This window comes from Hipposideros armiger, unplaced genomic scaffold, assembly GCF_001890085.2.
Source record: "Hipposideros armiger isolate ML-2016 unplaced genomic scaffold, ASM189008v1 scaffold_506, whole genome shotgun sequence".
Lineage (NCBI taxonomy): Eukaryota > Metazoa > Chordata > Mammalia > Chiroptera > Hipposideridae > Hipposideros > Hipposideros armiger.
Window position 1 is genome coordinate 1,115,267 of NW_017731856.1, and position 15,440 is coordinate 1,130,706.

The window sequence follows — 15,440 nt, forward strand, 5'->3', positions numbered from 1 at the left end:
TTGGGACGCCAGCTCTGAGCAGCAGAGCCCTGGTTCGAATCCCATATGAGGGCCAGTGACGCTGCGCCCTCTACAGCTAAGATGGTGAACAACAACTCGGCCTGGAGCTGGGCTGCCATGAGTCTCTGGCAACGGTGTAGGCTGCAGTGGGGCAGCAGTAGGCTGCCATAAGCTACCGTGAGTGGCCAGCAGCCAGCATGAGTGGTGGACAGCCAGTGTGGGCTGTCGGGGGCCACCATGAGAGGCCATCTAGTTGCTGGCGACTGATCTGCCTCACTCGGGAAGACAGCAATGATAATACCAACATGGGCCAGTGAAGCAACATCCTCCACAACTAGACTGATGAACAAAAGGACAGCAACTTGTCTGTTCCCCTCCCCCAATTCCCTAATAAAATCTTTTTAAAAATTTAAAAATAACTGTCCCTGAGGAAGCCCAGACATTGGATTTACCACAGAATGATTTTAAATCACTTAAATACCCTTAAGAAGTTAAAGGAAAACAAGTAGAAAGAACCAAAGGAAACCATGACAATGATGTCTCCCAAAAAAAAAAACTCTAAGTAAAGAGGTAGAAAGTATAAAAAGGAACTAAATAGGGCATCCCAGTTTCGGGTACTCCCTCCCATAAGAGAGCTATACTTTCGTTTCAATAAAAATCTTTGCTCCTCTAACCCTCAGGAAAAAAAAAAAAAAGGAAAAAGGGAACCAAACAGAAATTTTGGAGTTGATACATTCAAAATGCTGAATAGAAGAAGGAAAAAAAAAACAAAAAAACAGTCAACCAAGAATTCTGTATCCACTAAAAATAGTCTTCAAAAACGAAGGAGAAATTAAGCCACTCCAAGATAAACAATAGTTGAATGTGCTCATTACTCTTAGACCTGCCTTAGAAGAAATGTTAAAGGGAATGCTTCAGACTGAAAATGAAAGGTACTAGAAGGTAACTCAAATCCACATGAAGAAATAAAGAACACTAGTAAAGGTAACTGCATAAGTAAATATGAAAGACAGCATTAATATATTTTGGATTTGTAACTCCTCTTTTTTCCGTATATGATTTAAAAGACAATTATATAAAACATGAATTGGATTGATGGGTACACAATGTATAGAAATGTAATTTGTGACAATAACAACATAAATGGGGGAACAGAGATATACAGGAGCAAAGTTGTTGTATAGTATTGAAACTAATTTGAACTAGATTGTTGTGAATTAAGATATTAATTGCAATCCTCAAGGTAACGACTAAGAAAATAGCTAAATATATAGTAAATATATAATAAAATATATAGTAAAACAAAAGAGAAGAGCATCAAAAATTATACTAGAAAAAAATCTATCTAACACACAAAAAAGGGAGGGGACTAATACAGGAACTGAGGAACAATATAGATACATACATATAGAAAAAATAGCAAAAGTCCTTCCTTACCACTAATTACATTAAGTGTAAATTGATTAAATTCTTCAATTAAAAGTTGGAGACTGGCAGAATGAACTTAAAAAAAACATGATTCTACATGCTGTCTTCAAGAGATTTATCTAAGATACAAAGACACAAATAGACTGAAAGAAGAGGGATAGAAAAAGATATTTCATGCAAACAATAATGAAAAGAGAGCTATAATAGCTATACTAATATCATACACATTAAACTTTAGATAAAAATCTTTACAAGAGACAAAAAAAAGATATATAATCATAAAAGGGTCAATCCACCAGGAAGATATAACAATTTCCAGATATACATGCACCTAACAACAGAATCCCAGAATACATGAAACAAAAACTGACAAAATTGCAGGGAGAAATAATTGAACAATAATAGTTGGAGGGTTCAAACTCAATTCACTAATGGACAAAACTACTACACAAAAGATAACCAAGGAACCAGAAGACTTAAACAATACTGTAAACCAATCAGATATAACAGATATATATATATATAGAATACTCTACCCAACAACAGCAGAATACACATTCTTTTTAAATGTGCAATAACATTCATTAAGACAGACCATATTCTGGACCATACAAGAAATTTAATAAATTTAAAAGAATTGAAATCAAACGAAGTATCTATTCAAACCATACAGAATTACATTCTCGATAATAAAAAGATATGTGGAAAATCCCCAAATGTTTTGGAAATTAAACAGCACAATCTTAAAAAATGAATCAATAAAAAAAAATTACAGGGAAATTAAAAAATTTTTTGAGATAGATGAAAACAAAGACACAACATAGCAAAACTTATGGGATGCAATGAAAACAATGTTCAGACATAAATTTATAGCTGTAAATGCCTGCATTAAAAAAGAAGGAAGATTTCAAATCAATAACCTAATCTTCCATCTTAGGAAAGTAGAAAAAGGAAAGCAAACTAACCCCAAAGCAAACAGAAGGAGGAAATAATAAAGATTGGAGCAGAAACAAATGAAATAGATAATATAAAACCAATAGGGCAAATCAAGAAAAACAAATTTGGTTCCTTGAAAAGATCAACAAAATTGACGATATTCAACTAAATGTATCAAGAAAAAAAGATTAATAAATTACTAAAATCAGGACTAAAAGTGGTGATATACCACTGACCTTACAAAAATAAAAACAATTCTAAGAAAGGGAACAATTGTATGTCAACAAATTGGACAACCTAGATGAAATAGGCAAATTCTTAGAAAAACGCAAACTACCAAAACTGACTCAAAAAGAAAGAGAAAATCCAAATCAATTAACTTTGCTAAAGAGTTTGGATGTAACCACAACCATTTTCATTGTACCGTGAAAGAGCCTGGACCCTCCTTCTATACTACTCTTAGCTTCTTCAAGACAGGGAAATGCCACTAGACAGTCCAAAGTGGCCAGAAAAATAAACCTGTGAATTCTGGCATGTATTCATGCCAACCTTCTTCACCACCAACCCGAGTGCTTCGGAAGAACTCTCTAGCCACTTCCTTATAATCCATTCGTTCTCACCCAAACTTTGTAGAAAAACAGAACTAGCCCAATAATCAATTAGCCCTTCCTAAATTTCACTTCACATTTAAAAGTAATTGGTAATTTAACAACCACTATATAAATAGAAATTTCCAAAGACATGAATCAAAATAATTAATTATTAAATTTGAAGGGGAAAAAAGCCATGAAACAAAAGTAAATCTACAGTGACTATAGCCCAATTCTGCAGACATCTTTCTTTCCACATGACACAAAAATGAAACGATGTAGTACAACTGAAGAGCTGTATGATTATAATTGTCCTGTTGCAATCAGTCTTTATTATTGAGTTGTCGGAAAAGTCATGACGTATTTTTTTCTGTTTTTCATTGCAAAAATGCATCATGACTTTTCCAACAACCCAATATAAATATTTAAAATATATATATTTTGCCATTCTCATAAGGAAAGGATAAGGTAGTGTTTAGATTTCATATTGATGATGGTTTTTCTCTGATGTCAATCAATATCCATTGCCCAAAACAATGGCTAGTCAACATTTTTTTTTTCCTCTAGCTGGAAAGATGAACAAACACTTGGATTTTAAAAGCAACATTAACTGTATAAAAAAGTATGCCATATATACAACATCATTGGTTTTTCCCATCCAAAGCACAAAAAATATCTAATCAAAGAGGTCTCTTTTCCTACAAATCTAAATTTCAGGTTTCTAGCATACATGGGTTTGATGTGACTATATTTAAATGACACTGATTTAACCTTTTTTAAATTGGGAGGGGAAGAAATCATATTTCAAACAAACATTACTTAAAAGTAGCACTCAGAATATTAGATTTCTTTTTTCAAATTGCTTTTGGTGATATGAAATAATGCTAGTCACTTTTTAAACTGTCTAAAAGAATATAGAGACCTAGTGTTTCCAAAATGTTAAAATGTATTAAATATTAGTTGCTAGTGTTTATTAAATATCTCCTTAAAAGGCTTAATTTTAAGTGGTTTACAAACTATGTGATATAATAAATTGATTGACAAAATTATTCTAAATATGACGCATTCATAAATTCCATGCCTTACTAGTACCTGGTATTTATATTTTCAACAAATTGTCAATTAGACAATAACAGAAACCTATAAATAACGTTTCTCTACTTTTAAATAATAAAATAGTGAACACATCTTTGAACCTGGATTGCTGTAAATATACGGTCAGTTAATACATTAAATTTTTTATAATATCCTAATATTCTTATTATGCTGCTCATCACTACAAATTAAAAGTCAATTTGCCATACAGAAGTAATCAAATTTGAGAATATGACATTATTAAATTTCTACTTTAAAAATACAATTTTTCAAGTTGTAATGTGCATTACAACTTGAAAAACATCACTGCCTAGTTCAGGTAAGTGAGTACTGCCAAATGCAATACATTATGTCTCTCTCTATACATACAAATATAGGATAGTACGTTTAAGAGTGGTGAGAGGTTAGACAGTGTGGTCAAACATTTTATCATTATGCGACATATAAGAATCTTAATGATCTCTGGTTCATTCAGCAAAGACCACACATAATTCAAGTGCAATTATACCAGTTTAGGGAAACCACTATTTTCATAGTTTTATCAAGTGCCTAAAGTGAAATCTGAAAAAAGTTATGCAACATAGCTTTGTATAATATATATTTTCAGTCCTTTGAAAGGATCCTTTTGTTAATTTATTTTTTTAAGTACAAGATGAATTAAAGTGCTTGGCACTTAATAAAAATAATGACTAGGAGAATGGTGTCATAATACAAGTTGAGCAATACTTAAGAAAAATTACAGTACCTTATGAAGCATATTTTCTACTGTTCTCATATGATTAGCAACACACTCTTTGTCTCTATAAAGAAATAAAGATTAGGTGTTAGTAAAACCCAAGACTTACTTCAACTGTTATAGATTTTAGCATCAGTCACTATTAATGAAAAATAAGGGTTAGTTATGATTATACTCCTTCTAAAAGTATAAAACCTATTCACTGGTATATATTCACTGGTATAGTTCCACATTTTATTTTTTTTTTTCAGGTGTACAGAACAATGCAATAGTTATTCTTTTCACCCCCACCAAGTAACCACCCCCCTCCACTGCTCTCCTAGTTCCACATTTAAATCTCATCTTCAGTTACATCGCGTGCCATAAAAAAACACCTTAAGGACATCTTCAAAGTTAAAAAGAAGAGTAAAAAAGAAAGAAAGAAAAACAAAATCTAGGTTATTTTATTGATTTAAAATGTGCTGAAAAGGCTCAACTTTAATTCTTTTGGTTTCCAATGAAAAAGAATTTTAAAGTCTTGGTGGTGGGGACATGTTGTAAATGGCCATACTATGCAAAATAATATTTTCTTTCTGTATAGTCTTTTCTTGCTATAATAACTGCACACAAACCATCTATGACCTTGACTAGAATTATGCAAAGTTACTTGTTTCTTCTATTAGCTTTGTATATTGAATTTGTCCATAATAATTAAATTAAAAGTTTAGATGAAAATGCTGAAGACAAAAATTTCATGGTCAATTATAAATTGAAAACTCTGAGTAATGTATTAGCCCTCCAAATTTCATAAACAAGCTAAATTCCTGAATTAGCAGCAATGTTTTGAAGACACAATATGAATCTGGGGGGTTTATCATCTTGTTTTCCTTAATCTCAGAATTTTCAGAGTTATAGACACACTAGAAATTACCTAGGCTTTGCTTCTCATTTGACATGAGGAAACAAGACTGAACAATGAAAACAAAAAGCTAAATTAGTCATACTTATATTTTATGAAAAATTACAATTATATATATTTAATATGGTATAGCAATGTTACAGAGCTTTACAATTTTTTTAAAAACTACTGGTGAGTATTCCAACATGCCATATTTTGGCATGTGTAAACTGATTTTTTCATTACATATAAGCAGTTTCCCAAGCCCACTGACAAAGCTATGTATGTCTTAAGATTGCAGATTCCCCATCCTGTGATTTAGATTACTACTTTCATATTCCATGATAAGCATTTAACAAGAGAGTTTGTCTCAAATGTTTTTTAATTTATATACATATGTAAGTAAAGGGATCCAGAATTCCAAATTTAGAAAACACTGAGTTTATTAAAATTAGATGTTTTTTTAATCCATAAATGGATTTTCTTTAAGACAGACTGTTGTACAAAGCACTGCCTTAAAGTGGCCCATGTAATTTAATGTGGGGAACAAATAAAAATACCCAAGAGAGCTGTTCAATTTGAACTTCACAGTGTATGTCAACTTGACTACCTGATGAAAGGAAAAACAGTCTCATCACATTTACATAGTTGCCCACTCTGAAAACTGTATATGTTTTCTATTTAACGTATTAGAATATACAGCTATAAAATTAAATGACGTTTCCATGATCAATGTGTTTTCATTGCACTTCAGAAGATGCTATGATACACATGTTGATGGCACACAAACATCTGTTTATGGAAATATTACTTGCAATATTAGTATATTATAATATGTGCAGAGCAAAATTTGGAGGGCAGTGGGGCAGAAGGGGATACGGAATATGTGATAGAAAAAAAACTAGGCAAAACTTTCAAATGTCTTACATTTCATATTTCAAGAGTCTTACATTTCATATTAATGAAAACATGGTTTTAAACACGTAACACTACAACAGGGCCCAAAATACACATAATTAGAGGCTGGATAGAAACTTATACTTTTCTGAAGTTTCTCAATAAAATATACATTTAGAATGTTGAGTTAAGAGTTTTCTTTTTTGAGGATGTAACAGAGAATTTCAAAGGGAGGCAGCTGTACTTTTGTTTTCTAACACTGTGTTATCCAGGGCTAAAACCCGGAGCATGAAAGTAAGAATTGATCTTTTGTCTGTTTTAAGTGATCTCCCCAAGGTCCAAATGCTCACTTGGCTGCCATGCGGAGGGCACTCTCTGCATCGTGGATGTTCTCCTCCAGTCGACGCTTGTCCTGCTCCAGCTGGGTAAGATGTCTATTGAGCTGACGCAGAGATTGATCTTTTCTTCTCAGTTCCATCTTTGCCTCGGAGAGACTCTGCAAGCAGACAGAAAACAGAGTTACTTGTCAGCCCTGATAATTAACTTCAATTTATGCCATAGGCTATTAAACAAAGAAGGATACAGACTGACTGAGAAGTAGACTTGGGTCATTACACATCAAGGTTTAACAAATTTTCTGCAAAAATTTTACATACTTACTAATTAGAAATGATAGAACTGATAAGATTTTGAAAAATGTTTAACTAAAAAACGCAACTCTTTTATTTTTTTTAAATACTGCAAGGCAAATATATTTTAGTCTTAATAAAAATATCTGGTTACATAAAAACCTCCAGGTGCATTTCTTTTAATGATGAAAAAAATAAAGATTTTGGTGGGGGAGCACATGAAATTTAGAATCTGTTTAAAACCAGAACTACCACATGCTCAAAGTGTATATATGATTGAAAGTGGGTTATGATACCTATCAGAGAACAGGGAAGCCAAGATTTAAAAATACCACTACTGTCTTCGTAAATATATCTATAATAGTTGCTACAGACATGTCAGTGGACAAACTGGACTCCAAAATAAAATTCACTTACTTCCCATAAATAACTCATGTCAAGAATAGCAACACAACATGATCAACATGTTTCAACAAAGAAAGGTATAAATAATAGTTGCATTTGGAATTATTTATAGTCCATAAATATTTTCACAATCACAAAAGTATGACTGATATATGCTGTTTGCTTTTATCTGAAATATTCACTTAGCATATAAATTTCAAGGGGCAAGTATACATACAACTTAATCTTGGAACTTTAGGGCAAAAGTCTTAGAATTAGAAACTCGCAATTTAAAGGAGAATTTTCTAGACCTCATTTAAAATTCTAGGATGTAAAACAGTATTGGGGTTAGAGTATCTCTTAGCACTAAAAATCTGCTCATTCCTTTGCCTCGGAAATTTCTAGAAAATAAGCTTATCAAACAGTTTTTCATTTAAATTTGTTGGACAGTGAGCTGAATAATTGATTGCATACATACAATAATTTTTTCTTCTTGCTCAGAGTTTAGCCACACATTAATGTCCACAACTAAGCTTTAAATATCCAGTAAAGAATAGCCAAAATGTGATAACTTCATTTGTAAAACTGTTCTAATAGTATTCTACTAATGCATTCACAATAGGTAGTATAAAAAACTCAAGCTGCCTGCGAGGAGCTAAAATAATTCATTCTAAATGTTAGTGAATTGACAGCAATCATCAGCCAAATCAGGTATTTTTAAAATGTTAAGTTTTTAAATTCAGTATTTCACGTTTAAAACAGTCAAGTTGTTATCAGAGAAATATAAGTCAAAAAAATAAAAATAAGTAACCTGAACTGTGATTACTTATTAGGTATTATATTTCATTTTCAATGTTCAGTATTACAGGACTTTAAGAACATCCCACCATGGAAATGGTCACTGATTCAAACCAAACCAACTTCAACAAAACAACAAAAACTAATTTTAGAAGCCATAGTAAACCTACCAATTTTGTGCCAATGTTTAAGATATTTAAAGGCATTGAAGAAGCATCATGAGATTGCTTCATTAAAAAAAAAATAAAACCCCTATTTGAGTCCTTTTAAAGCCAGTATTTCTGATTATCCTTCACGTAATAAAAAAGGCTATTTTCCACCTATGAAGATAGAACTAATGATCCACCACCAGTTACATATAAAGCTTGCATTCTTTTTCCAACAGAAATAATAGATTTATGCCAATCCATTCAAATTCTCTTGCTCAGTAAATCTTATCTAGAGGTGTATATTTGTGGGGGATGTTCAAGATATCATCTCTAGCTTTGTACAGATTGAAGCTTGCTGGTCCAATCTAAGCTAATCCATGACCTTGGAATCATTATAAATTCACACCTGACTTTTCAGCAATCCTGTAATATCCTTTCAAAGAAGATAGAACTCATAAAATTAAGATTTCTACTATGTCTAAATCTTCTTTCATTTTCATCTTTCAAGGGCAATGGCAGGGAGCCACCAACCTCTCCTAAGGCTTGCACCATTTCAGAGGCATAGCTAAATAGCCTATGCTAAGGCTGAAATTACAGAAAATAAACAAAGTGGTGTAAACAAAGTGATATAGATCATACTTCCTAAGCTCCTCACTGAGTGATAATATAGTTTTCTTTTAAAAAAAATCATAGTTATATAACTTATAGACACAGAATTCTCATTTTAAAGAGCTGAGGAACTTCACAATAGAATCTATATACATCAATGAGCCCATGGAGATGTACGAAAAACAATCAAGATATAAAAATTGATTCAAAAATGTCTTTTCTCTAATATTCACCTTTTTGGTTTATGTTGACAAAATCATTTAGTTTTAAAAATCCTAACACTGGGCTTTCAAGAAAGAGAACTATATTTACATGTCTGGATATATGTATCACACAGGCGTACCTATATCATATATAATATAGATTACATATAAAATTTTAAGTGCAGCTCTTCTTTTCTCCTATTCAGCTTTATCTAATTAAAACCCATGATAAACTTTATGGACTGTAATATTTCCAACTGAATGACTGAAACCAAGAGGGTGTGCCTCCCGGCAGCAAGGCAACAATGATAAGCAGCAGGTTAGCCACTAATTTCTCAACCAGGGTAGATTGTGAAAGTGTGATGTTCTGATATCCAAGAAACTGTTCAGGAGAGAATAGGATAAATCAAGTTTAATAACTCTGCTCCTAATTGTTCCCCCAATGCTCAACTCTAATTACTTGGAGAACTCTCCTGACTGTCACCTGATATTAAGTTGTTGGAGGCTGAGCCTGGAACAGCGAGATAATCAATAAACATTTAGTGGGGAGAAGAATGAAGATCCTGTTAAGCAGTGGGAACCTGCAGCACCCAAAGCCCTTCTGCTCATGAGAAAACCTATGGGACGGCCATAGTGATTGCAAAGCAATAATCCAAAGCACTGTTTTTAGGCCTTGAGGCCTTTAGGCAACAGTACATTGGAGGAAAAAAGGTTAACACGGTCACCCTAATTACAGCCCACTTTCACATACTTCATATATAAGCGAAGACAAGCCAATTAGGTAGAAAGGAAGATAAGGGAAGTTTTATTTGTATACTAATTAAACCCCTGATGAAATTAAAGGAAAAACATACAGCTCTGTAATTGTGTCTGAGAAAGGTCACTTCAGGTTCAGTTATCAGAACAGCACAGCCTTGAGATATTTCACTTAATCCGCTATACAGCCCTCATTTTGTGCTCTGGTCTTAATATTTACCAAAAAAAAAAAATTCAAAGCCTGATACTGCATTTATCTTTAAACTGTGTTGTGAACAATTTTAACTATTAGAAAGTTAATGGTAAATATGATAAGAGTTTTTAAAGAGACAAAGAAATAGTCCAGCTACACAAGAATCAATGCCACAATATTATTTATCAAAGATTCCAAGTTTTCACTTTAAACCCAAAATGTTTTAAAGCAAATTTTTATAACAAAATCCCAAACTGACTATTTCAAAAGCTATTCTGCAATATATTTATTGTATTTAATTTTAGAGAACAATATTATTGCTCACCTTCACGTACACTTCTCATAGTCCAGGAAAAAAAAAACTGTTCTTATAAGAAGATATTTTTATATCTGACTGTTTGCCTAAGATAGTCATAAAAAGCTATTTGCTACTAATGAAAGCTGGCAGGAAAAGTGTCGATACCAAGGAAATACAGTCATGTGTCACTTAATGACAGAGATACGTTCTGAGAAATGTGTTGTTAGGCAATTTCATTGTTGTGCAGACATCATAGACGGCACTTACACAAACCTAGACGGTACAGCCTACTACACACCTATGCTGTATGGTATAGCCTATTGTTCCTAGGCAACAAGCCTGTACACCATGTTACTGTACTGAATACTGTAGGTAATTGCAACACAATGGTAAGTATTTATGTATCTAAACACAGAAAAAGTACAGTAAAAATACAATATAAAAGATTTTAAAAATGGTACACCTGTATAGGTCACTAACTATGAATGGAACTTGGACTGGAAGTTGCTCTGGGTGAGTCAGTAGTGAGTGGTGAGAGAATGTGAAAGGCTAGGACATTACTGTACACTACTGTAGACTTTATAAACACTGTACATTTAGGCTGCACTAAATTTCTAAAACACCACAAGATTAAATCAAGCACAAGAGAAAACGATGCAATCAAGAGACTCGGTGAACACTAAATGCATGAGGCTGCTGATGGCACAATACAGCATACTTAACAGTAAACTTTTTTTTTGTAAGTAGAAAGAGTCCACTCTAAAATAATGATACAAAAGGGGCCGGCCAAGTGGCTCAGTTGGTTAAGAGCAACAGCGGTTCGATGCCCGGCCCGAGCTGAGCTGCTGCTGAGCTGCCAACAGGTGGCAGGATGGCTCAGCTAAAAATAAATAAATAGAATAAAATAAAATGATGATAAAAAGTATAACATAGTATTTATAATAACTAGATAAACCGTAACATAGTCATTTATTATCATTATCAAGTATTATGTACTTTACATTATTATATGCAGTATACTTTTATAGGACCCACAACAGAGTAGGTTTGTTTACACCAGTATCATGGCAAATGCATGAGTAATGTGTTATGCTACATCATAATGGATATAACATCATTAGGTGACAGGAGTTTTTCAGCTCCATTATAATCTCATGGGACCACCATCGTAAATGAGGTCCACGGTTCACAGAAACATCGCCTAACTATAGTTAAGTATAGGGAAAGCTTAGGGATAGAATACATGGTAGATGGGAATGTTTAAAGACCCACATTTTTTTTTTTAAGATTTTTATTGGGGAATTGGGGAAGGGGAACAGACAAGTTGCTGTCGTTTTGTTCTTCAGTCTAGTTGTGGAGGACATCGCTTCACTGGCCCAAGTTGGCACCATCATTGCGCTCTTCCCGGGCGAGGCAGACCAGCCGCCGGCTTCTGGACGGCCGCTCACTGTGGCTGCTGGCCGCTCACGCTGGCTGCTGGCTACACACGGTAGCCCATGGCAACCCACTGCCACAGGGGCTGCAGCCTACACCATCGCCAGCGACCCACGGCAGCCCAGCTCCAGGTTGAGCTGTTGTTCAGCATCTTGGCTGTGGAGGGCAGTGTCACTGGCCCTCATATGTGGGATCCAAACCGGGGCCCTCTGGCGTCCCAAGCCAGCTCTTAACCACCGCACCACTCAGCGGGCCCAAAACCCACATATTTTTAAGTGTCTTTTTTCTTATCTATAGTTTCTTTAGTTCTATAATAAGCATGTATTACTATTGAACAAGAACACATTATTTTTAAGTCACATATATCATATTTCTAAAGCTTTAAATGTTTACTAAGGCTAAGAATTTTTTAATAAACTGTAAATATAGATTGAAATTCTATTTGTTTGCATCTATGAAAACATTTTGTGTAGTGGAAATTTTTTAAACAACAGCTTTATTGAAATATAATTCATATACTACATAATCCACCCTTTTAAACTGTACAATTCAGTGGGTTTTAGTATATTCACAGAGTTGTGCAACACCACCATGGAAGATCTTTTTTGAAGAGTTCTTTTTTTAAAAAAAGCAAAACTTAACAAAACAACATGGCTACCTCAATATAGTATGTCTCATTTCAGCAAACTCTAATTTTAAACTGTATATATATATAAAGTTTATAATTTTGTTTGGTAATAGTTTCAAAAATACAAAATTTATAACATGAATTCCCTGAATCAGAATATTTGAGGGTCGGCCAAGTGGCGTGTTGATTAAGAATTGGCTTGGGATGCCAGCTCTGAGCAGCAGGGCCCCGGTTTGGATCCCACATGAGGGCCAGTGACACTGCCCTCTACAGCTAAGATGGTGAACAACAGCTCGACCTGGAGCTGGGCTGCTATGAGTCACCAGCAATGGCGTAGGCTACAATGGGGCTAGCTGGCAGCGGGCATGAGCTTTTGTGAGCTGTCGTGAGCCGCCATGAGCGGCCGTCCAATGGCAGGCGAGTGACTGCCTCGCCCGGGAAGAGCACAATGATAATACCAACGTGGGCCAGTGAAGCGAAGTCCTCCACAACTAGACTAAAGAACAAAATGACAGCAACTTGTCTGTTCCCCTCCCCCAATTTCCCAATAAAATCTTTAAAAAATATATTAAAAAAGAATATTTGATTAATACATGCAGTATAGCACAAAAGTAAAAGTTATGTGAAGACTGTGTTACAACTCTCCAATAATATTTCTGGATGTTAAGGGAACCATCCAGCATAGTTCCTTCTCATAAGGGTACACAGTATAGCAGTGCTTTAGACCATTAAGCCAGCGAGGAAAACCAAGCCCCAGGGGATGTCACTTCTATAGATTTTCTTTTGTCTACTGGAAAATATCTATGGGTCCACATTCCTACCAACTAAAAGCTAATGGCTTATTCAATTTGGTATAAAAGTTAGTCATACAAAATGAAAGGCAAGACAACACACGTTACAAAGAACTAAGCTACATTTCCTAGGTCAAGGGAAAAAACATCTGTAACTTTTTTTATTTTTTAATTTACTACTGTCTCTCTACACGTTTTGAATTAACATTCCTAGATTGTGATTAATTGGATAAAACAACTCAGGGTACTAAAACTAATGATGGAAAAGGAAATAGCACTGTCTTCAGCCCTACTATTACAATGTGACAACCAAAAATTATACTAATCAAGACTTGAGTAGCTGCTGGGTGGGTTTGCCGCAGAAAGAATAAAGTTAAAATGATACAACCACCAAGTTTACAATTGGGTACATAAGTTAGGGATGAAACTAAAGAATAAAACAGTTTATAATAAAGCTTTAAAATCTGTGAGATAAGCAACTAGAGAATTTACAATAAATATACAATAGTAAAAAATGCTGGTATATGGTAATATTAGTATAGGAATAGATTTTTGTCTTGGTATTTTATATTTTATACGGATAATTTGAATAAAAAGCAGCAATTTAAAGTTATCTTCCTTAGGAACACTATTTTTTATTATTTTCTAACAATAATCTTATGCAGAAGGTAGGTGACATATATACTGAAGCTGAAGGTCAGATAACTTACCCACCTTTGAGGCTGAATAAACAAATGACCATCCTAGTTAGAGCCCACATGTCCGGTAAGACCACAGATGTAGACGTGTCCTATGAACTGTAAGAGGCCACATCAATTTACTATACATAATTAATACAATACTTACACTTCTACCTATAGTGTCAGTACATGTTCTTCTTTAAATCACCACCTATATGAAGCCACTTATGTTTCCACATTAGTTTTACGTCATAATATACACATATATAAACATAATTTTTCTACATCACTATTGCTATAATTCTTGGAAAAGATTAAAGGAAATAAACTAAAACAAGGTTAAAATAAATTACTTTTATAAGTAGGCCTTATGGTAGGTGATTATCAAAAAATGGTGCAAATGAGCGAGGAAAATTCACCTTTAAAATTTCAAAGTATACAGTAAGAGTTTGTTGTATAATGCTTTATGGATTTCAGTATCATATTTTCACACATTCTTTTGAAAATGCCCTCCTAAATTCCATCAGTATAAAAAGAAAAAGTTAATCCTCCCCAGTAAACTAACTGAAAGTGACCAATAGTAAAATACAATTCAAAGAAAAGGAACCTCATATAAGTGCTCCAAACATATTGAATACTACTTGTTCTAATGCTCACATATATACTACAAAACTCTGATAGACTTAAAGTGTTAGATAATAATGAGGTAAAGTGAGAGAAATAGTTAAAACACATTTTAAATGACAAAAATAAAGGAGGGCAATGAGAATCATGAGGGCCCTCTCAACTAGAAAATACATTCAGAAATACACAGAATAGGCAAATAGTGTCGCTAGATTTATTGTGACACATGGCATGTAAGCAGCAATGTGGCACTGATGTTTTCTCGTGTAAGAAACAAACTGCATTTAACTGTCCTACAGACCTTATGAGACAGAAACTAGCAGCAGGTAACAAATATCATAATGCTGCTATAATAAAATAAGCTCTTATCTGACCTCTAAGCTCTCTCGGTGAATACCTAAGAAATACAAGGGGACAGAATATACACGGTTTCTTCTGTAGGGCCTTATCAGCTACAGACTACTCAGCAGGTTCCAAAAACTTCACTCATTTGACAATCCTAGTTATGTGGAGGTCCAAAAAGTCGCTGAATTCCCTGGCAATAATTTAAATGAGTCAAACTATAAATTAGGTTGTAGAAATATATTTAGAATTAATTTTAAAATCATTTGAGAACTACCTAGAACAATTATCTAAGAAGAATTTGGGGAAAAAATGAATAATTTATAAAAGGCTTCATATATTTGGGTTCTTCACATTTAATAA

The 15,440-nt window shown here is 33.7% G+C and overlaps 1 protein-coding gene across 3 annotated transcripts in view; it reads right to left on the bottom strand.

Moving 5' to 3' along the window:
- Positions 1-15,440, bottom strand: part of LOC109396179 (coiled-coil domain-containing protein 171) — a 214,779-nt gene that overhangs the window by 104,545 nt on the left and 94,794 nt on the right. For all 3 annotated transcript variants that reach the window (XM_019667813.1, XM_019667812.1, XM_019667814.1), the window contains 2 exons: positions 6,910-7,055; positions 4,795-4,849 (listed from right to left, as the gene is read on the bottom strand). In XM_019667813.1, the coding sequence (XP_019523358.1) occupies positions 4,795-4,849; positions 6,910-7,055 (201 nt within the window). The remainder of the gene's footprint in view (positions 1-4,794; positions 4,850-6,909; positions 7,056-15,440) is intronic.